This window comes from Pelodiscus sinensis, unplaced genomic scaffold (assembly GCF_049634645.1).
Source record: "Pelodiscus sinensis isolate JC-2024 unplaced genomic scaffold, ASM4963464v1 ctg37, whole genome shotgun sequence".
NCBI lineage: Eukaryota > Metazoa > Chordata > Testudines > Trionychidae > Pelodiscus > Pelodiscus sinensis.
The window spans coordinates 883,773-905,919 of record NW_027465869.1 but is presented as its reverse complement, the minus strand read 5'-3'; the positions used below and the strand labels follow the sequence as shown (position 1 = coordinate 905,919).

Here is a 22,147-nt window from a genome sequence, read left to right as displayed (position 1 = left end):
CACTGTGAGAAACACAGGGATGTCCTATGCCTTATAGTGAGAAGCGGTACCCCGCCGTCCCATACAGTTTGGCTTGAAGTTATGGCAGGAGTCACAGTCAAATCACTTGCCTTATAAAAAGTGCTTCTAGCAGCCTACACAGCACTAAGAGAAACAGAAGAGCTAACCCAAGCTCAAGCCATAACACTTCACACTCCTCTCCCAATTATTAAGCCCATATTAGAGGGAAAAGAGTTGCCACTGGGAATAGCCCAAAAGAAAATGACTGTCCAAAGATGAGCACTCTATTTACACCACAGACTCTGCTGCAGCATAGATGTTATGAAAACCCTATGCTAAGAAGTTTAAAATTAGTAATAGCTGACTGCAATAATAAACAGTCATATTTACCTATTGAAAGGAATCAGAAGGTGTGAGGGACTAATCATTAAGCCCACCCTCCTTACCAAATTGATACTGAACAAACCTGTGTCATTAAGAAAAGTCATTTAGCAGAAATCAAGATGTATCATAAGAAGAAAAAGCATGTGAAAGTAAAAAGTGAACTCCAAAGGAGTGTAGAAAGAATTAAGCGATTGTTGTAATATGTGAAAGGAAACCTGCTTTAAAAATGACACCTCGTTTCTTTGCAGCCTCTTTCTTAAGCACTGTGCAAACCATCTAGGCAAAGAAACAATCAAATGTAAACATGTGTCTACAAACACTTTGTTAAATCTGCAAAAAGAAAATTAATGATTCTACTGAAACTTAATTAGTTAACTGCATAAAAGAATGCGCTCTATATAGTGTAACTTTATTTTGTAGGTTTCAAATAAACTAGTTTTATTTTGTTTTAGATAATGTCCTTTTGCTTAAAATTGCAAACAGACAATGCACAAATTGGTTAGTGCTTCTGTTAAAAATTCAACTTTTAAAGTTAAATTTGCTCTCTAAGAAACCAAGTTATTGTTTTAAGAATCTAAACTCTGAAACTTCACTGTGTCTCTGTTCAAGGCTGAATTGATAACACTTTTAGCTTGCTCTCAGATCCAAGGTTGTAAGTGAGTGCAGACTGCCTGTCTGTTCTGAAGAGGTTTGAAACCAACTGTCCCTCATAAGTAAGCCTGTAACATTGTACTGTCGAAGCAAACGCCTCACTCAGTTTACGCGGCTAAACAGACAGTTTTATTGGCCAATAAAAGCAAAGTGAGCCAAATGTGGTCTCAGCAAAGCCGGGTCCAGTAAGGCTACCTAATACAATCAATCCTAGTATCTTTATACCCTTAACCAAACAGTCTGACGTCAGGGCATCCAATTACAGAAATAATCAATTAGACTAGGAAAAACAAAGCCTTATCAACATGATGGCGGACAGGTACGAGGGAGTACCTCTCCTCTCTGAACCAGCATAATTAACACATTCCAATAGCACATCTGTCTTGGCCTGGCGCATGGAGTGATAGAAAGTTCACTCTGGCCTACGTGCAAAGACAAAAAGCTGAAATGGTTTCTGTTATACAAGATGGCTTATAGCTAAACATAAACTAACTTCATTAACTCCCCCCTTTTAGCCTTTTAAAGGCTAACCATGAAACCATTTTACATCTCCATTTTTATTAAAGCCTTTATATACATTTTTTGTTTCTTTCTTTGCTCATTATATTTTAACATTATTACTTTCACATTTCCTTTAGTAAGGGTCTGTCCCTTGTTTTTTAGAATACAAGAAATACAGCATTTGATTAACAAGAAACAAAAATAAGCACAAAAGAATATAGCCAATACTAAAACTACACCTTGCAAAATCCAAGTTCCCACATGTCCAGACCAGCCTCTTAACCAATCCCAGAGGGTCCAGTCTTCCCCCTGCCTTAAGCGTTCCACAGCTTTTTTAATCTTTGAGGCATCTTCCTCCACTTCTTTGCTGGTGTCGGTGATATACACACAGCATTCCTTTCCTACTAAGGCACAAACCCCGCCCTTACTAGCTAGGACATAGTTTAGGGCCATCCGGTTCTGGAGAACCATTTGTCTCACTTCTCCTAGTTCCATATTAATGGCACGGAGAGCTTTGGTTGTGGCATTAGCTACTTTCTCGAAAGCTACTTCCAGCCTCCGAATTTCTCTTACTGCATAGGCCACACCCAATCCTGGGAACGCAATTTTCCAAAACCGCTGTGTTTCTGTTATCTCTCGGTAATTTTGGATTCTACTCCCAGGGAGATGGTTAGTGATTCGAATGGCTGGGAAGGCTGCTCCAACGTAGCAGGTTCCACTCCAGCCCTTGGGCAGTGTTTTGTATGCTTGGCGACCACATATAAAGTAATGGCCAACCTTTGCTGTTAAGGTCCTTTGGCATTGGGGCTTCATCATCCATTGCAAATAGTACCCATCGATTCCAAAGTCATAAGGGCCTTTGTTATTTTCCCAGGTGTTATTTCTGTTCCATACTCCATTCAGGACAATGTTTACCTTACACCTGCTTTTGCCCACTTGGGCTCCTGTACCATTACATGTCCTGCAGTATTCTCCAACTGGTGTCAGAGCTAGGCGGATGTACCCTGGGCTAGTAAACCCTTTATCCTGCCAGGTATCATTTGGCTTTAGCTCATTAAACAATGGGCCATTCATTTGAGTGTTGTTCAGAGGAACTGGAATCATTGGGCTGCCTTCTTCTGAATGTACAGGACTGTGAGCACATATCCAGCAACCTGTGGAATTAAATTCTTGGGAAACTTGGTTCATTAAAAGCATAAACACATTTGAACCATATAGGTTATAACTACTAGGTATTAAAAACAAAACTAAGCATAAGCTTAACATGAATTGTTTGTCCAGCCTCATGCTGGCTGTTCTTCAGGACTTCGTAGTTTGCTTCACCTATTGCTGGCAGGTCCTTCTGGGCCGCAGCTGGTACCTTGGCCTCGGTCGTTCAGGATCGTCTGCTTCAGGGCTTGGATTGCCGGTACCAAGCCTGCGCTGATCCTCGTCTGCTTCTGGACCTGGATTTCTGGTACCAGGCCTGCGCTGATCCTTGTCTGCTTTTGGACCTGGGTCTCCGGTACCAGGTCTGCGGTGTTCCTTGTTGGGGCCGACTTCTGTAGGGGCCAGGACGGGTTTGCAGTGGGATGCGTGAATCCAGGTGGGCAATCCTTCGCACTTTACAGCAGTATGGGTGGTTAGAAGGACTTGGTAGGGACCTTTCCACCTGGGTTCCAGGGCAGTCTTTCGCTGGTGAACTTTCACGAAAACCCAGTCTCCTGGTTGTAGTTTATGGCATGGCTTAGTCGGGGCCTCTTGGAAGGCGTTCTTAACCTGTGAATGATAGGACTGTACACACTTTATAAGTTCCTGACAATACTTGACTATGCTTCCTTTAATGAGTATGGCATCAGCCAAGTTAATGTCTAGGCTGCTTAACAGTCTTATAGGTCGGCCACATGCAATTTCATGTGGACTGAGTCCAGTTTTCCGATTAGGAGTGGCTTTTATGCTTATTAGGGCAATCGGGAGTGCTTTTACCCATGTTAAACCAGAGTCCTTACATATCTTAGCAAGTTTGTTCTTTAAAATCCCGTTACGTCTCTCTACTGCTCCTGCGCTCTCCGGGTGTCGCGGGCAGTGCAGTGCTTGTCTGATAGAGTAGTACTTTGTCAGCTTTTGAACAATTTGTCCAGTAAAGTGGGTACCTCTGTCACTGGAGATCACTAGGGGTATTCCCCATGATGGGATGTAATGATTTAGAAGTTTCTTAGCTACTGTGATGGCATCCGCTTTCCTGCAGGGATAAGTTTCTACCCATCCCGAAAACAAACAAACAATAACCAGCACATATTCAAAGGATTGACATTTAGGCAATTGAATAAAGTCCATTTGTAAATTCAGAAATGGTCCTAAAGGCGGAGGTCTGGTTGCCGGAACTGTCTTTACAGGTTTACCCACGTTGTGGGCTTGGCAGACAGGGCAAGCCAGACAGTAATCTTTTGCTGCTTGGGAGAATTTGGGAGCAAACCAATTTTGCTTTAGGATTGCCACCATCCTCCCTTTGCCAACGTGCGACAATCCATGGAGCACGGAGGCAAGGTGAGGTAGCAAGACCACTGGGGCAACAATGCAGCCGTCAGAGCTACGCCACAAATGGTCTGGGTGCAAGGTGCACCCTGCCAGTCTCCACTCCTGCTTTTCTGATTCTGGGGCTTGGTCCTGCAGGAGGGCCAGTTCTGATAGAGATGGCAAAGGAGCTGGCGGTGGTGGGAAAGAAGGGTACAATGCTTCAGCCCGAGGAGGACATAGGGCGGCTGCCTTAGCAGCCCGATCGGCCATGTCATTTCCTAGTGCAACTTCATTAGAGGAAGAGGAATGAGCTACACACTTAACAATAGCAAGAGCTGAAGGTAAAAGTACTGCATTAAGTAAAGCGGCTACATAAGGCCCATTCTTTATAGAGTGGCCAGAGGAAGTAAGGAAACCTCGCTGCTTCCAGAGCGTACCAAAATCATGAACTACGCCAAAAGCATACCGGGAGCCAGTGTAGATAGTAGCAGACGCTCCTGCAGCAATGTGACAAGCCCTTGTCAGAGCTATTAATTCTGCCACCTGTGCGGAAGAAACAGCAGGTAGAGGAGCAGATTCTATGACATCCCAGACAGTACAAACTGCATAGCCTGCTACTAAAACTCCACTAGAATTATAAAAGCAAGAACCGTCTGTATACAGTATAAAATCAGGGTTATCTAAAGGCATTTCAAACAGGTCTGGTCTTGGAGAGGTGACGGCTTGCACAACTTGCAAACAGTCATGAGGCTCCCCCTCGTGGGGTGCAGGGAGCAGTGTAGCGGGATTTAAAGAGTCACAGCGAATTACAGAGACATTGGGAGAAGCAAAGAGAAGCCGTTCATATTTAACAAGACGGGCATTAGAAAGGTGCTGGGTTTTTCCTTTTAAAAGTAATGCTGACACCGAATGAGGAACAGCCAGTGTTAATGGAGATTGTAAAACCAAAGGTTCTGCTTGCTCTAAAATCCGTGCTGCCGCCGCAATTGCACGGAGGCACGGTGGAAATGAGGCCGCAACGGGGTCAAGATAGGTGCTGTAATAAGCAAGAGGGCAGTATTTATCACCATGTTTCTGCACTAGTACACCTAAAGCACATCCTTTTTTTTCATGACAGAACAAAGTGAAATGACGGGAGTAATCGGGCAAGCCCAGAGCTGGAGCAGAAGCTAGTGTTTGTTTCAGAGAAGAGAAAGCAGTGTTTTGCTGAGATTCCCACGGTATAGAGGAAGGGGTTGCATTACGGGTGAGCTCTTGGAGCGGTTTGGCTAGCTGAGAAAAGTTAGGAATCCATTGTCTGCAGTAGCCAGCCATACCGAGGAAAGAGCGGACTTGGGAGGGGGTAGTGGGTTTAGGGGCAGAAAGGATTGCCTGGATTCTATCAGCAGAGAGGTGACGGCTCCCTGCCGAGAGGTCATGGCCCAGATACCGAACTGTGGGCTTGCAGAGCTGAAGTTTTTGTTTAGACACTTTATGACCCTTATTAGCTAAAGCAGTGAGAAGTACAACAGAATCTAATCTGCAGGCCTTAAGGGAAGCGCTACAAAGAAGCAAATTGTCTACATATTGAATAAGAGTAGAGAAGGGAATGTAATGTTAGAGAGATCCTGCCATAGAATTTGTGAAAAGTAGGTGGGAGAATCTTTAAACCCTTGTGGCAGAACGGTCCAACAGTATTGCTGTCCTTTATAAGTAAAAGCAGTAAGATATTGGCAATTAGGATGGAGGTGATGAAGCTAGTTTACGTTTAGCTAGAAGCCATCTTGTATAACAGAAACCATTTCAGCTTTTTGTCTTTGCACGTAGGCCAGAGTGAACTTTCTATCACCCCATGTGCCAGGCCAAGACAGATGTGCTATTGGAATGTGTTAATTGGGCTGGTTCAGAGAGGAGAAGTACTCCCTCGTACCTGTCCGCCATCATGTTGATAAGGCTTTGTTTTTCCTAGTCTAATTGATTATTTCTGTAATTGGATGCCCTGACGTCAGACTGTTTGGTTAAGGGTATAAAGATACTAGGATTGATTGTATTAGGTAGCCTTACTGGACCCGGCTTTGCTGAGACCACGTTTGGCTCACTTTGCTTTTATTGGCCAATAAAACTGTCTGTTTAGCCGCGTAAACTGAGTGAGGCGTTTGCTTCGACAATTTGGAGGTTCCACCGAGATTCCTAACGTGCCACTTGCCCATATGGACGGACCGGCACTCCACTTCCAAACCTCTCAGAGCACTCAATAGAAGGTAAGGAGATACCTGTTACAAAATCTCCTAGTGAGGGCTTGGGATTTGGAGTGACGGCCGGCCATCGGGGTAAGGCGAGCTACGGAATTCAATTTTGTGGAGCGGCTAACATTTTTGTCTGTCTGTGTCTGTCTTTGTCTATTAGGCCTGTCTTATGTGTCACAGTTCCAAAAGGGCACACCGGTGTCTCTAGTGAGGCAGCCATGCGCTGGACCCTCTGTGTTCGGACGCTAAAAGCTGGCATGGTGCCATTACTCTCTCTCGGCACACGGAACTGTGGGGAAGCTTTGTTGTCTCTCTCTGTTATTTGTGGGCGTAGTACTGACCTCTGAGGCTAACCCCAGGCCATAGTGCCCCATTCCGCCAGGCTGTCTCCAGGCGCCAGGACGTGGTGTTCTGCCGGGCTGGGGCAGGTGCCGGAAACCCCTGCGAGGCAGGTGGACCTTGAGTCCAGTGCCTCGCAACAAAAGGGGGGGGGACCAGTGCGAGCAGGTGAATTCTGATTCGGTGACTCGCAGAGCGAGCAGGCGAATTGTGATTCGGTGACTCGCAGAGCGAGCAGGCGGATTCTGATTCGGTGACTTGCAGAATATGGTGTAAGCAGGCGGACTTTGGTTCGGTGTCTTACAGAATTAAGCGCGCGCGCAGAAAATGGGGGTAGGTCAGTCTACAGGAATTCCAGTGCCTTCTAAGGACAGTCCGGCTTTCTTTATGTATACCCACTATGGGAAAAATACTTGCAAGTTTCTGGATAAGTGGAATTTGTATACTCAAAATGACCCAAAATTGCAATTCCCATTGAAAGGGACTTTTGATGTAACTAAAATTTTACATTTAAGGGAGGCTCTTGAGGGTCGTGGAGCGAAAACTCCCGATCTGCAATGGTCTGCCTATCTACCATGGTATGAAGAAACTTTTAAAAGGCAGAAAGAATCTCAATTAAGAAGCTTTAAAGATACTCAGGAAAAACTGCAAACACAGATTAAACTGCTGAAAGAGGCTAGCACTCAATCAAAAGCAGTGATAACTAAGCCTAGTGCACCACCTGTTGGGCAATTGTATCCTTGTCTCCCAAACCCCGATTCACAGGATGACATGAATGATGTCCTGTGCCCCGCGTGGAATCCCCCGCCAGTACCAGACCCACTTTCAGCTCCCGAGCCCCAAGTAGTTTCAGGAAGCCAGGCTGTGACTGAGAAGGAAAAACAAGGAACAGGGGTGTTCCCGATTACATATAAGATTTCTGGGGGAAGCACTATTCTCCTCCAGCCAGCAACTCCTAAGGGACAACGATCAGTGGCACGTATTGAGTCGGGGAATAATAGCCCCGTCGCCGCTTATCCTTTACGGGAAGTCCCAAACCCACAAGGAGGGCGTATGCGGGTTTACCAACCCTGGACCAAAACCGAATTACACGCCATGGCCAAAGATTTTCCCTCAGTAGAAGAGGACCCGGTAAAATTTAAAGCAGAACTGGCACTAGTAATACGGTCTTATGATCCTAACTGGCAAGACCTTGATCTGCTTTTGAGGGTGATTCTGCCTGATGATAAGCGTAAAAAGATTTTAAAGAAGGCAGGCTGGCCACCTGGACCTATTTCAGGAGACCCAGATTTAGCAGCTAATAAAGAGGCTCTCACCCGAGCTAGAAATGGACTACTTGATAGTATCCTTCAAGTCTTTCCCAAACTTCCGAATTGGGCTAAAATTAGCACCTGCAAACAGGAAGAAAATGAATCACCAGGTGCCTATTTAGAAAGGCTTACTAAAGTGTTTGAAAGGCACTCTGGCATTGAAAACCCAGCTGACACTGCCAAGCAAGCGCTGGGTGCCGCTTTTGTTACTGGACTGGATCCAGCTATCCAGACCCTGTTAAAACAGATAACCATTGGCTGGGAAACTAAACCCTTAGAGGAGCTTCTGACAGTGGCAAACCACTGCAGACAGTGTATAAAGGCTAAGCAGGACAAAGAACCTAAGCTTATAGTTCTGCAATCACTGCCTACTAAAACAGGCAGGGGTCGGGGGCGTCCCATAGAACGACAGTCCCGGGGCTCACCCTGGTCTGGAAATTCTGCTGGCCGTGGCAACCCCAGGATAAATGCAAACACTTGTCACTATTGCAAACAGCCAGGACACTGGAAAAGCCAGTGCCCAAACCGCCCCGTACAGCCAGAGCCTGTAGCTTTCAGACCCCCGCAGGGTCAGTTTACTTTAGCAACGGCTGAGAGTCAATAGGGGTGCCCAGAGGAGGATTGCAACTTCACCCTTTTATCTCCGCTTATTCCCCTGAACTCTGACGGCACCCTCACTTGCCAAGTTGCTGGACAAAACACCCAGGTTTTAGTGGACACAGGTGCTAGCAGGTCCACTCTCCAAGCGTCTTCTTTCTCTATTCCTATTTCTAACCAGGTTGTTAATGCAGTTGGTATTTCTAATCAAGTCGTGCCTCACCCTGTTTCTAAACCCGTGTCTCTTGTACTAGGACCTATTTCTGAGCATCATTCCTTTCTCCTAAGTCCTACTTCCCCTGTGAATTTATTAGGAAGAGATTTATTGTGTAGATTACGTTGCACTATTTTCTGTACTCCTGATGGGGTTTATCTTGAAGTGCCTGCACAGACCCGACAGGAGGTAGAGGACCTGCTGCAGGGTCCTGACACTGAACTATTTCCCTTAATTCCTGTTTCGGATGCTGATCTTTTGTCCCAGGTCCCCAACTGTTTGTGGGCCACCACCCCAAACGAAGTGGGCAGGATATCAGTAGATCCCGTTTACATTTCTGTTAACAAAACGAAGTGTCTGCCCCGTATTACCCAATACCCACTGAATCCTGCAGCTGAAGCAGGAATTCAGCCTGTTATTTCTGATCTCTTGGCACAAGGTGTTCTTGTTCGCTGTACAAGTGAGTGTAATACTCCTATACTGCCTATAAAGAAACCAGGAAGGGACACCTATCGTTTCGTCCAGGACCTTCGAGCTATTAACGCTATTGTCATCTCTCAATTTCCTGTTGTGCCTAACCCGACCACTATTCTCTCCTCTATCCCACCTGATTCCACCCATTTTACTGTCGTTGATCTCTCCTCCGCCTTTTTCAGTGTTCCCCTCCACCCTGATTGCCAATATCTTACTGCTTTTACTTATAAAGGACAGCAATACTGTTGGACCGTTCTGCCACAAGGGTTTAGAGATTCTCCCACCTACTTTTCACAAATTCTACGGCAGGATCTCTCTGACATTACATTCCCTTCTGGCTCTACTCTTATTCAATATGTAGACGATTTGCTTCTTTGTAGCGCTTCCCTTAAGGCCTGCAGATTAGATTCTGTTGTACTTCTCACTGCTTTAGCTAATAAGGGTCATAAAGTGTCTAAACAAAAACTTCAGCTCTGCAAGCCCACAGTTCGGTATTTGGGCCATGACCTCTCGGCAGGGAGCCGTCACCTCTCTGCTGATAGAATCCAGGCAATCCTTTCTGCCCCTAAACCCACTACCCCCTCCCAAGTCCGCTCTTTCCTCGGTATGGCTGGCTACTGCAGACAATGGATTCCTAACGTTTCTCAGCTAGCCAAACCGCTCCAAGAGCTCACCCATAATGCAACCCCTTCCTCTATACCGTGGGAATCTCAGCAAAACACTGCTTTCTCTTCTCTGAAACAAACACTAGCTTCTTCTCCAGCTCTGGGCTTGCCCGATTACTCCTGTCATTTCACTTTGTTCTGTCATGAAAAAGAAGGATGTGCTTTAGGTGTACTAGTGCAGAAACATGGTGATAAATACTGCCCTCTTGCTTATTACAGCACCTATCTTGACCCCGTTGCGGCCTCATTTCCACCGTGCCTCCGTGCAATTGCGGCGGCAGCACGGATTTTAGAGCAAGCAGAACCTTTGGTTTTACAATCTCCATTAACACTGGCTGTTCCTCATTCGGTGTCAGCATTACTTTTAAAAGGAAAAACCCAGCACCTTTCTAATGCCCGTCTTGTTAAATATGAACGGCTTCTCTTTGCTTCTCCCAATGTCTCTGTAATTCGCTGTGACTCTTTAAATCCCGCTACACTGCTCCCTGCACCCCATGAAGGGGAGCCTCATGACTGTTTGCAAGTTGTGCAAGCCGTCACCTCTCCAAGACCAGACCTGTTTGAAATGCCTTTAGATAACCCTGATTTTATACTGTATACAGACGGTTCTTGCTTTTATAATTCTAGTGGAGTTTTAGTAGCAGGCTATGCAGTTTGTACTGTCTGGGATGTCATAGAATCTGCTCCTCTACCTGCTGTTTCTTCCGCACAGGTGGCAGAATTAATAGCTCTGACAAGGGCTTGTCACATTGCTGCAGGAGCGTCTGCTACTATCTACACTGGCTCCCGGTATGCTTTTGGCGTAGTTCATGATTTTGGTACGCTCTGGAAGCAGCGAGGTTTCCTTACTTCCTCTGGCCACTCTATAAAGAATGGGCCTTATGTAGCCGCTTTACTTAATGCAGTACTTTTACCTTCAGCTCTTGCTATTGTTAAGTGTGTAGCTCATTCCTCTTCCTCTAATGAAGTTGCACTAGGAAATGACATGGCCGATCGGGCTGCTAAGGCAGCCGCCCTATGTCCTCCTCGGGCTGAAGCATTGTACCCTTCTTTCCCACCACCGCCAGCTCCTTTGCCATCTCTATCAGAACTGGCCCTCCTGCAGGACCAAGCCCCAGAATCAGAAAAGCAGGAGTGGAGACTGGCAGGGTGCACCTTGCACCCAGACCATTTGTGGCGTAGCTCTGACGGCTGCATTGTTGCCCCAGTGGTCTTGCTACCTCACCTTGCCTCCGTGCTCCATGGATTGTCGCACGTTGGCAAAGGGAGGATGGTGGCAATCCTAAAGCAAAATTGGTTTGCTCCCAAATTCTCCCAAGCAGCAAAAGATTACTGTCTGGCTTGCCCTGTCTGCCAAGCCCACAACGTGGGTAAACCTGTAAAGACAGTTCCGGCAACCAGACCTCCGCCTTTTAGGACCATTTCTGAATTTACAAATGGACTTTATTCAATTGCCTAAATGTCAATCCTTTGAATATGTGCTGGTTATTGTTTGTTTGTTTTCGGGATGGGTAGAAGCTTATCCCTGCAGGAAAGCGGATGCCATCACAGTAGCTAAGAAACTTCTAAATCATTACATCCCATCATGGGGAATACCCCTGGTGATCTCCAGTGACAGAGGTACCCACTTTACTGGACAAATTGTTCAAAAGCTGACAAAGTACTACTCTATCAGAGAAGCACTGCACTGCCCGCGACACTCGGAGAGCGCAGGAGCAGTAGAGAGACGTAACGGGATTTTAAAGAACAAACTTGCTAAGATATGTGAGGACTCTGGTTTAACATGGTTAGAAGCACTCCCGATTGCCCTAATGAGCATGAGAGCCACTCCTAATCGGAAAACTGGACTCAGTCCACATGAGATTGCATGTGGCCGACATATGAGACTGTTAAGCAGCCCAGACATTAACTTGGCTGATGCCATACTCATTAAAGGAAGCACAGTCAAGTATTGTCAGGAACTTATGAGGTGTGTACAGTCCTATCATTCATAGGTTAAGGACGCCTTCCAAGAGGCCCCGACTGAGCCGTGCCATAAACTACAACCAGGAGACTGGGTTTGCGTGAAAGTTCACCAGGGAAAGACTGCCCTAGAACCCAGGTGGAAGGGTCCCTACCAAGTCCTTCTGACCACCCATACTGCTGTAAAGTGCGAAGGATTGCCCACCTGGATTCACGCATCCCACTGCAAACCCGTCCTGGCCCCTCCAGAAGTCGGCCCCAACAAGGAACACTGCAGACCTGGTACCGGAGACCCAGGTCCAGAAGTAGACAAGGATCAGCGCAGGCTTGGTACCGGCAATCCAAGCCCTGAAGCAGACGATCCTGAATGACCGAGGCCAAGGTACCAGCTGCGGCCCAGAAGGACCTGCCAGCAATAGGTGAAGCAAACTACGAAGTCCTGAAGAACAGCCAGCATGAGGCTGGACAAACAATTCATGTTAAGCTTATGCTTAGTTTTGTTTTTAATACCTAGTAGTTATAACCTATATGGTTCAAATGTGTTTATGCTTTTAATGAACCAAGTTTCCCAAGAATTTAATTCCACAGGTTGCTGGATATGTGCTCACAGTCCTGTACATTCAGAAGAAGGCAGTCCAATGATTCCAGTTCCACTGAACAACACTCAAATGAATGGCCCATTGTTTAATGAGCTAAAGCCAAATGATACCTGGCAGGATAAAGGGTTTACTAGCCCAGGGTACATCCGCCTAGCTCTGACACCAGTTGGAGAATACTGCAGGACATGTAATGGTACAGGAGCCCGAGTGGGCAAAAGCAGGTGTAAGGTAAACATTGTCCTGAATGGAGTATGGAACAGAAATAACACCTGGGAAAATAACAAAGGCCCTTATGACTTTGGAATCGATGGGTACTATTTGCAATGGATGATGAAGCCCCAATGCCAAAAGACCTTAACAGCAAAGGTTGGCCATTACTTTATATGTGGTCGCCGAGCATACAAAACACTGCCCAAGGGCTGGAGTGGAACCTGCTACGTTGGAGCAGCCTTCCCAGCCATTCGAATCACTAACCATCTCCCTGGGAGTAGAATCCGAAACTACCGAGAGATAACAGAAACACAGCGGTTTTGGGGAATTGCGTTCCCAGGATTGGGTGTGGCCTATGCAGTAAGAGAAATTCGGAGGCTGGAAGTAGCTTTCGAGAAAGTAGCTAATGCCACAACCAAAGCTCTCCGTGCCATTAATATGGAACTAGGAGAAGTGAGACAAATGGTTCTCCAGAACCGGATGGCCCTAAACTATGTCCTAGCTAGTAAGGGCGGGGTTTGTGCCTTAGTAGGAAAGGAATGCTGTGTGTATATCACCGACACCAGCAAAGAAGTGGAGGAAGATGCCTCAAAGATTAAAAAAGCTGTGGAACGCTTAAGGCAGGGGGAAGACTGGACCCTCTGGGATTGGTTAAGAGGCTGGTCTGGACATGTGGGAACTTGGATTTTGCAAGGTGTAGTTTTAGTATTGGCTATATTCTTTTGTGCTTATTTTTGTTTCTTGTTAATCAAATGCTGTATTTCTTGTATTCTAAAAAACAAGGGACAGACCCTTACTAAAGGAAATGTGAAAGTAATAATGTTAAAATATAATGAGCAAAGAAAGAAACAAAAAATGTATATAAAGGCTTTAATAAAAATGGAGATGTAAAATGGTTTCATGGTTAGCCTTTAAAAGGCTAAAAGGGGGGAGTTAATGAAGTTAGTTTATGTTTAGCTATAAGCCATCTTGTATAACAGAAACCATTTCAGCTTTTTGTCTTTGCACGTAGGCCAGAGTGAACTTTCTATCACCCCATGCGCCAGGCCAAGACAGATGTGCTATTGGAATGTGTTAATTGGGCTGGTTCAGAGAGGAGAGGTACTCCCTCGTACCTGTCCGCCATCATGTTGATAAGGCTTTGTTTTTCCTAGTCTAATTGATTATTTCTGTAATTGGATGCCCTGACGTCAGACTGTTTGGTTAAGGGTATAAAGATACTAGGATTGATTGTATTAGGTAGCCTTACTGGACCCGGCTTTGCTGAGACCACGTTTGGCTCACTTTGCTTTATTGGCCAATAAAACTGTCTGTTTAGCCGCGTAAACTGAGTGAGGCGTTTGCTTCGACATTCCTCTGCAGGAATCACGGTGTGATCTCTGTGCTCCTTGGATCTGTCACACACCAGGCAGATGGGGATTTCATCCTCTTTGCAGAAGAGTTTTAGAGGTTCCCTGTGCTTCTCACACAGTCTCTCTGTGTCTGGTTCTCTCCCTGACTGCAACAGAAGTTCTCTGGCTGCATCCACAATATTCCTCAGCTGCCTGTTCAGCCTGAGCTTCCCCTGGGGAAAGGTCTGTCTGCACTGAGGGCAGGAGACATCTGTAGCGAGTTCCCCCCAGCACTGGGTGATGCAGGCTCGGCAGAAACTGTGATCACAGTCTAGAGACACCGGGTCGTTCAAACAATCCAGGCAGAGGGAACAGGTAATTTCATCCTGGAGCATTTTTGCTGGATTCGCAGCAGCCATGGCTTCTCGTTCAGGAAAGAGACCAGAGAGGAATTTAGTTTCACTTGCTTCTGCTCAGAAATCAGCTGGTTGAACTTTATGTCTGGGTGTTGTCTTTCTGGGTGTGTGCTCATGTTATTTCTTTTTTTGAAGCCTGTATGGAGCCTTTGAATGAAGTGTGATGAGTCCAAACTGATAGTCACTCCTCCGAAACATCTGCCAGGCCACAAGCTTTGGGCTGAACACTCGGGGCTCGTCTACACTGGCCCCTTTTCCGAAAGGGGCATGCTAATTTCACAGGTCGTAATAGGGAAATCCGCAGGGGATTTAAATATCCCCCGCGGCATTTAAATAAAAATGTCTGCCGCTTTTTTCCGGCTTTTAGAAAAGCCGGAAAAGAGCGTCTACACTGGCCCCGATCCTCCAGAAAAAAGCCCTTTTCCGGAGGATCTCTTATTCCTACTTCAAAGTAGGAATAAGAGATCTTATTCTAAAAGCCGGAAAAAAGCGGCGGACATTTTTATTTATATGCCGCGGGGGATATTTAAATCCCCCGCGGATTTCCCTATTACGACCTGTGAAATTAGCATGCCCCTTTCGGAAAAGGGGCCAGTGTAGACGTAGCCTCAGTGAGAAAGGGGTAACAAGTGACTGGAGGTTTCACTGCCTGGCATGGAGATCTAATGGAGCAGTCTGGGACGGAGAGCGACAATCACAGCTACGGACTCTTATTGCCTCTTCCCTACCTGGCCCTTCAGCTCTTTAACTCCCTTGTCTCTCTAGTGCCCCTGTAACCCACTGGTGAGTGTGTGCAGCTGATACTGTTCTAAAGTGGTGAATATTTATCATGAACTGTGGCATGGTGGCCTGTGCTTTGCGGCGTAGGGGTCTCTAAATTCAGTCCTGGGTGCACTGGCCCAGAGAGCAGTTGTCACCCGTGTGCTTAGCCTGGCGGTTGCTGTGTCTGTTCCCTGCACAGTCTCCCCGACTCTCATGCACACTGGCTTATGCAAGCGACAGTGGGTGTGAGGGCAGCTGGTGCTGGGGCTCTGAGGACAGACAAGGGGTCCTGGGAGAGTCTGGGGAGCAGCCCCTGGGCCCAGCCATGATGAGACAGGAGCTTGACAGGGAGGTGGCTGGTTGCATGGGGCTGCCCTACAGCTGGGTACCATGGTGAAGATCTTTAATGCCCTGTACTGGGGAACTCATGTGTCCTGCAGCTGGGTTCCAGGAGCTGGAATTATTGTCTCTCGGGGACAGGCATCGCTGCTCCTTGCCAGGCTGCAGAACAGGGGGCTGGAGATTTGCAGTGTCAGTCATGTGCCTATTTACTGCTGTTTCCTGTGCCTGGGACCTGCAGCCAGGACTCGGGGCAGCAAGAGACTGAATCCCTTAGGGAATCTGGGGAGCAGCACCTGTACTGGGAAAGGTGCTTCTGGAGAAGCAGCTGGTACCTTCACCAGCAGCCGGATACAACGCTGTCCTTGGCTGCACTTACCCCGCACTGAGACACGTGGTCACCCTGGTACAAAGCAAACTATTGACAAGCAAACTATTGACATGGCTGTGAGCTTCCTTCCAACCTGTTTTGCTTCTCCTTGACAGCCAGATGCTGTCAGCGCTGATGGCCGGGCTCAGGTAAAGGGTGTCACTGCTGGTGGGGGTTTTGTTGGGGAACATGTTGCCTGAGAATTGCAGTCACACCAGTTAAACACACGCGACAGGCAGTTATTTGGGGGCAGAGGAAGTGGTGGCATTCGAGAGCTATGAGGGGGAGGCTGGAGAGACGGATCCCTCAGCCCAGGTTCCCTGCAGCTGCCCTCCACTCACCCCTACTGAGACTGTTTGTATCTGCAGGCCCTTCCCAGTTCTATGACTTCACATTCCCAGCCCCAGGGACAATCCAGCATTGGGCTCCTCTGCAGCCTGTTCTACTCAGAAATGAAAGGAAGCTGCACAGTGTCACAGGGAGGATTGGAACCAGGGTCTCCAGCACAGACACCTGAGGCCTTAGCCACTCAGCCCCACTGCTTGAGGGGAAAAGCACCAAACCCCTGCTCCTTGGTGCTTCTGTCAGACCAGGAGCTTCCTGGCCACATCCCCGCCCCATGGGCTCTGTGCAAACCAGCCTCCCAGGGGGGAGCAGGGCTGGGGGGGGGCAGATCTGGGACAGGGGGATGCTGAGTGGAAGGATGAAGAGATGCAAAGTAGGATCTGGGGGTGGGGGTGGGGGTGGGGCTGGGGAGTGATGTGGGAGTCACAGAGCTGTGAGCAGGGCCAGGGGAAGCAGCAGGGGCAGGAGCTGGGTCCAGCCCCACTAGGATAAAATTGATGCAGGGGAGTGTAGATTGTAAAACCTACAGTGGATTGTAAAACTTAAGGGGGTTTACAATCCAGAGGATCAATGTTTGTTGCACTTCTCCCTCCCACCAACCCTGCCAAACCTCATATGGCAACTCTACAGTCCTAGCGGCTGGCGGAGATTTGCATAGAATCATAGAATCATCGTGGCCCTATCTAAGTTATATTTGCCTAGTTTATCAATAAGAATATCATGCGAGACCGTATCAAATGCCTTACTAAAGTCTAGGTATATGACATCCACCGCTTCTCCCTTATCCACAAGGCTCGTTATCTTTTCAAAGAAAGCTATCAGATTAGTTTGGCATGACTTGTTCTTCACAAACCCATGCTGGCTATTCCCTATCACTTTATTACCTTCCACGTGTTTGCATATGATTTCCTTAATTACCTGCTCCATTATCTTCCCTGGGACAGACGTTAAACTGACCTGTCTATAGTTTCCTGGGTTGTTCTTATTCCCCTTTTTATAGATGGGCACAATATTTGCCCTTTTCCAGTCTTCTGGAATCTCCCCTGTCTGCCATGATTTTCCAAAAATCATAGCTAAAGGCTTAGGCATGTTAGAGCCTCTGCCCTTTGAGCTGTAGCCTTCTGTGCCCAGGGGGACAGAGACTGTCAGGGCTAGAGGGAAATGGTTGTGCTTTGGAATGCAAAGGTGTTGTCTGAGGCCATAAAGTAGAACAGTTTTACAGAGGCTTTTCAGGAGGGCACCATGGCTTACTTGGCTAAAGCACCTGACTAATAAACAGGAGATCCTGGGTTCAACTTCCAGTGGTGATTTGCTGTAGTCTCTGCTTGGCTATGTCTAGACTAGCATGATTTTCTGCAAATGCTTTTAACAGAAAAGTTTTTCTGTTAAAAGCATTTGCGGAAAAGAGCATCTTGATTGGCACAGACACTCTTCCGCAAAAGTACTTTTTGCGGAAAAGTGCCCGTGCCAATCTAGACGTGGTTTTGCACAAGAAAGCCCCGATCGCCATTTTCGCCATCAGGGCTTTTTTGCACAAAACAGTTTTCAGCTGTCTACACTGGCCCTTTTGCGCAAAAGCATTTCCCGAACGAGAGCAGCACAGTATTTGCACAAGAAGCACTGATTTCAGACAGTAGGAAGTCAGTGCTTTTGTGCAAAATCAAGTGGCCAGTGTAGACTGCTGGCAAGTTTTTGTGCAAAAGAGGCTGCTTTTGCGGAAAAACTTGCCAGTCTAGACACAGCCCATGTGTTTTCCTAGGTCCTTCTGGGACACAGAAGAGGCCTCCCCTGGCCACCCATGGAACTACTGGTTCAGGAAAAGGCTGATTGGGGAGGAACGTTGAGAAGAAGGAAACCACAAGCCTGGAGCGGGTGCAGAGGCTGCTGTGCCTGGCACTGGCAAGGCAGGGCTCTGACTGCAATTGCTGGGACAGGAGAGCCAGCGCCACACACCCTGGTGATTCCCTGGGGGTGTCAGCACCTAGAGAGCTTGAGGGTGCAACCTCTGCAGCTCCTGCAGCCATGGAGAGTGACTCTCCTCTCCTCTCCCTTGGGATGGGCAAAAGGCAACACATGGAGCAGCTGGGAGAAAATTCCCAGAGAGCATCCCCATGGCTAAGCTGGCCCAGGCACCAGCTAGGTACAGGGGGAGGTGAGGGAGGTGCCTGGCCAATGTGTCTGCTCTTCCCACCATCCTTCCTTATGTAGCTGGAGTCAGCTTTGCTGTCAGACGAGCTTGGCAGCATGCCCACCGAGGGAGTAAGATGGGAGCAAAGAGCAGGAGTACCAAATGCTGGTGAGGGCTCCCTCTGAGTTTGATTTAGCGAATCTTAACTAGTCTTACTATATCAAACTGCAGAAGATCAATTGCCACAATGGCGATGTTCTCTGGAGTGAAGATGTGGCCTAACGGTGCAAGTTAGTTAGAAGTAGACACTAACAGCCCTATGGTTGGTAACTCAGGGTATGTCTACAATGCATTCCTCTTTTGAGAGAGGAATGCAAATGCAGACAAACGAAATTGCAAATGAAGCGTGGATTTGAATTTCCCGTGCTTCATTTGCATAATGGTGGCTGGCTGCTTTTTCAAAATACACTATTTTGAGATAAAAAACACTGTTTAGACACGGTTATTTCAAGAAAAAACCCTTCTTTTGAAATAACCACCATCAGCAGCCGCTCCTCATTTTGTAAGGAGTAAGGGTTATTTTGAAGGAAGGGTTTCTTTTTGAAATAACACCATTTTTTTCTTGAAATACGCTATTTTGGAAAAGCGGCCGAATCAGCCGCCCATCAGCCCTTTCCGTGCCCCCCTCTCACTGCCCTCTCTGTTTTTCCCCTTCTGCCCCCCCGCCCCCCCCCCCACTGCTCCTCCATCTACCCACAGGCTCCCAGTGCTGTGCGGACAACCAACCCCTGGTTGGAGCACTCAGCTACCAACAGCCTGGCTGGCAGGCTTCTTCCTTCCCCCCATGCCTCTGGCTCGGCCGGCACCCTGGGGAAGCCCAAGACCCTCTGGCGCAGGGTGCTGCCCAGGAGGAGCGGAGAGCTGCTGTGCCACAGCCCCACTCGGCGCTGGCATGGGGAAGCCTCTCTGCCCCCCACCCCCGAGTTCTGGGGTGTCAGGACAATGGGGGATGATTTCCAGCCTGTCCATGCCCCAACCTGCAGGCTCCACAGTGGCCCCTGGAGCAGGGGCCCAGGCTCCAACACCCCCACTCCATCCCCTAGGCACCCTCCCACTGAGCCACACCTCTGGCCTAGTTTGCTGAAAGCCCTGGGGTCAGGTGCCCTGGGGCTCAATGCACCCTGAAGAGCACAAGAACAGCCCGGCTGGGGCAGCCCAAAGGTCCGTCCATCCCAGTGGCCAGTGCAGGTGCCCCAGAGGGAATGAACAGAACAGGGATCCCCACGTGACTCCGTCGCACAATCCCAGCGTCTGCCAGACAGAGGCCGGGGACACCCTACCCGCCCAGCCTGGCTTGGAGCCGTCGATGAACCTACCCTCCGTGAATGTGTCCAGCTCTTTCCGACCCTTGTTAAAGTTTTGGCATTCACAGCGTCCTCTGGCATCTTTAGGACGTCAGTGCTTCCTGCCAGCGCTGTAGCCATGGGGGTGGAGGTGGCTGGGTCATGTCAGTGGCCAGCAGCAGCCTGTAGGTGGGAGCTGCCTTTCGACATGGTGTGGGCAGTAAGGGACAAGCTGCTCCCAGCTGGGGGGTGGGAAGAGAAGAAGAGATGAACTCTGCAAAAACACAGGGCAGGTCAGCACCCCCTGCCTCCCTCCCCCATGGCTGGAAGTAGCTCCTGCCCCTCCCCGCCCACGCCATTTTAAAAGCTGCTGCTGGCTGTATTCTGGAGTGAACCCTGGCAGAAACTGAGCAGGGGATCTGGGACCCTGCATGACCCCACGACCCCGCCACATGTTGCACTGAGGTGACGCCAGGTCCTGTGAGAGGTGGGTCTATCCTGGGGGGCCTGGGTAGACACGGAGGCCAGAGAGCTCTGTGCATGGAGGATCTGGTCAATCCGTCACCCTCTGTTGTGTCACCTCTCCCCATGTGTGTGGGAGCAGTGGAGTGTGTTATGCCAGCGGTTCCCAACCACGGACTGGGCGGGCCGTGAACCCCTGCCTGCCAGGCTGCAGCACACGGCCAGGCCACGCCCCCAGCTGCTAATGGACCCTGCCCACTGGAGTTCCCCACCCGGCAGCAAGGTGCACCGTGGCTGGAACTGGGACTGCGGTGAGACTGTCCCTGCTGGGGCAGCCTCACCAGGGTCCTAGTTCCAGCTCGGCAGGGGCCCAGCACACTGCAGGCTCCATGCAGCCCTCCTGCCATGCAGGGAAGTGCTCTGTGCTCAGCTGGGAGGCAACGGCAGGGCTAGGTGGGGGCGGGGGGAGGCAGGCAGGGGGCCTTGGGGGCGGGGCTAGTGTTTGGGGGCTCTAAGAGGCAGAGGGCTGACACTGAGAAGTACTGTGACATCCAGGATGGGGAGCTGGCCCTGGGAGCTTCTGGGGGTGGGGCTAGTAGTGAGGGGACTAGGGGGCAGGGCTGGCACTGGGGACAGGACTAATACGGGGATTGGGGGCTGGCACAAGGGACCTAGGGAAATTGGGTTCTATGGGGCTCTGGAAACAGGAGGCTGGCACTGAGGTGTTTGGGGCGGGGGGGCTGGAACTAGGGAACTCTGAGGGCGAGCGGCTGGGTACTGAGGTGAGTTGGGTGCAGAGCACTCTGCGGTCAGTGGCTGGTGCTGGTGGGGGTAGTGGAGGGATGAGGGGCTCTAGGGGTAGGGTTGGCACTGGAGGCTTTGGGGCTTTTTATACCCCCATGGATCAGCAAACCCATTCACAAACTTTTGTTGGACCAGTAATATTTTATTTGCATATTTGAATATTCATTTGCATAATAAATATGCAAATAAAATGCTACTGGTCTGCCAAAAGTTTGTGAATGGGTTTGCCGGCCCCCAGTATAAAAAGGTTGTGAATCCCTGTGTTAGGCCTCCCTGTGTGAACGCTAAAGCCTTAAAGATAAGCAGGAAAATAAAAATAAATCCATTTATTGCTTTTTAATAAGGGCTAAGTCAATTGGAGGCTGTTTTGGACATTTGTTCTGCAAAAATTGTTTGCTGTTGAACTGGCTTGAATATGAATAATTTTACCAGGTGTCCGGTATCAAGCACAAGGCAATACGGTCACCCTACTGCCATACAATACCTTGCAAACCACCCAGACCGGTTCTCTGGGCCATGAGCCAGACATGCCCAAGGCTGGTTGTTTGCAGTGAGGTGTGTCTAAGCAGGTATGTGAAGGAACATGCAGTTTCCTGATCCGTGGCATGTGGCGTGTCCATACCTCCATACTCAGACAATGGGTAGGGCTGTCGGGCAGCCTGAACCATTGCTTTTCCCACTGCTCATGTTGCAGGCTGGTTTTACTTTCCAAGCCTGTTTTGGGATCAGCAGAGAGGCCATTTCCCCCTGCTTTCCCCCGGCCCCTGCGCCAGAGCTTGGGTGCTGTGTCCCGCACTAACAGGGGCTGTCTTTATGGCAGAGACAACTCAGCAACATTGCTACCTGGACACTAGAACTGCGTATGGAGAGGCCAAGTTGCAGGAACCGGCTGCCATGAGGATGGGCCGTAAGCAGCTCCTGGTCTCAGTGGCTGTTCCCAACTCCCCCCGCAGCTGCCGCCAATGTGCAGGAGGGAAAAGGCCATCGGCTATTCAGGCAGAACATATCTGCAAACAAGGAAGTGGAACCGAACCTGGCTCTTCTGGTTCATGTGGGTGCGCTCAGGCGGATCAGGCTGAATGAACGTGACGGAGCTGCCACGTCTGAGTGTGTGTGCGTGTGCAGGGGGAAGACACACCCTGACTGTTTTGGGTGTGGCAAGTGGTGGGAATGGGGGGAGCTCTCTCCAGGCCCAAGGCTGAGTGGTCCTTTGGCTGCTC

The 22,147-nt window shown here is 48.8% G+C and overlaps 3 protein-coding genes across 3 annotated transcripts in view; 2 read left to right on the top strand and 1 right to left on the bottom strand.

Moving 5' to 3' along the window:
- LOC142824070 (uncharacterized) overlaps nt 1-22,147 on the bottom strand; it is a 408,405-nt gene that overhangs the window by 63,945 nt on the left and 322,313 nt on the right. The window lies entirely within an intron of this gene.
- Nucleotides 1-22,147, top strand: part of LOC142824071 (uncharacterized) — a 142,231-nt gene that overhangs the window by 49,721 nt on the left and 70,363 nt on the right.
- ERVFRD-2 (endogenous retrovirus group FRD member 2) lies at nt 7,692-14,074 on the top strand. Its single transcript, XM_075915781.1, has 4 exons — nt 7,692-7,727; nt 8,511-9,892; nt 12,429-13,247; nt 13,990-14,074. Exons 1-4 carry the CDS (start codon nt 7,692-7,694, stop codon nt 14,072-14,074), a joined length of 2,322 nt encoding a protein of 773 aa, XP_075771896.1.

What these genes read in the sequence shown, in the direction of transcription:
- ERVFRD-2 (XM_075915781.1), top strand. Translation starts at nt 7,692, where the DNA reads ATGGCCAAAGATTTTCCCTCAGTAGAAGAGGACCCG. An exon ending in CCTCAGTAGAAGAGGACCCG is followed by an intron (nt 7,728 to 8,510) that starts GTAAAATTTAAA and finishes GAGAGTCAATAG; the next exon opens with GGGTGCCCAGAGGAGGATTG. An exon ending in AAAGCTGTGGAACGCTTAAG is followed by an intron (nt 13,248 to 13,989) that starts GCAGGGGGAAGA and finishes ATTCCTCTGCAG; the next exon opens with GAATCACGGTGTGATCTCTG.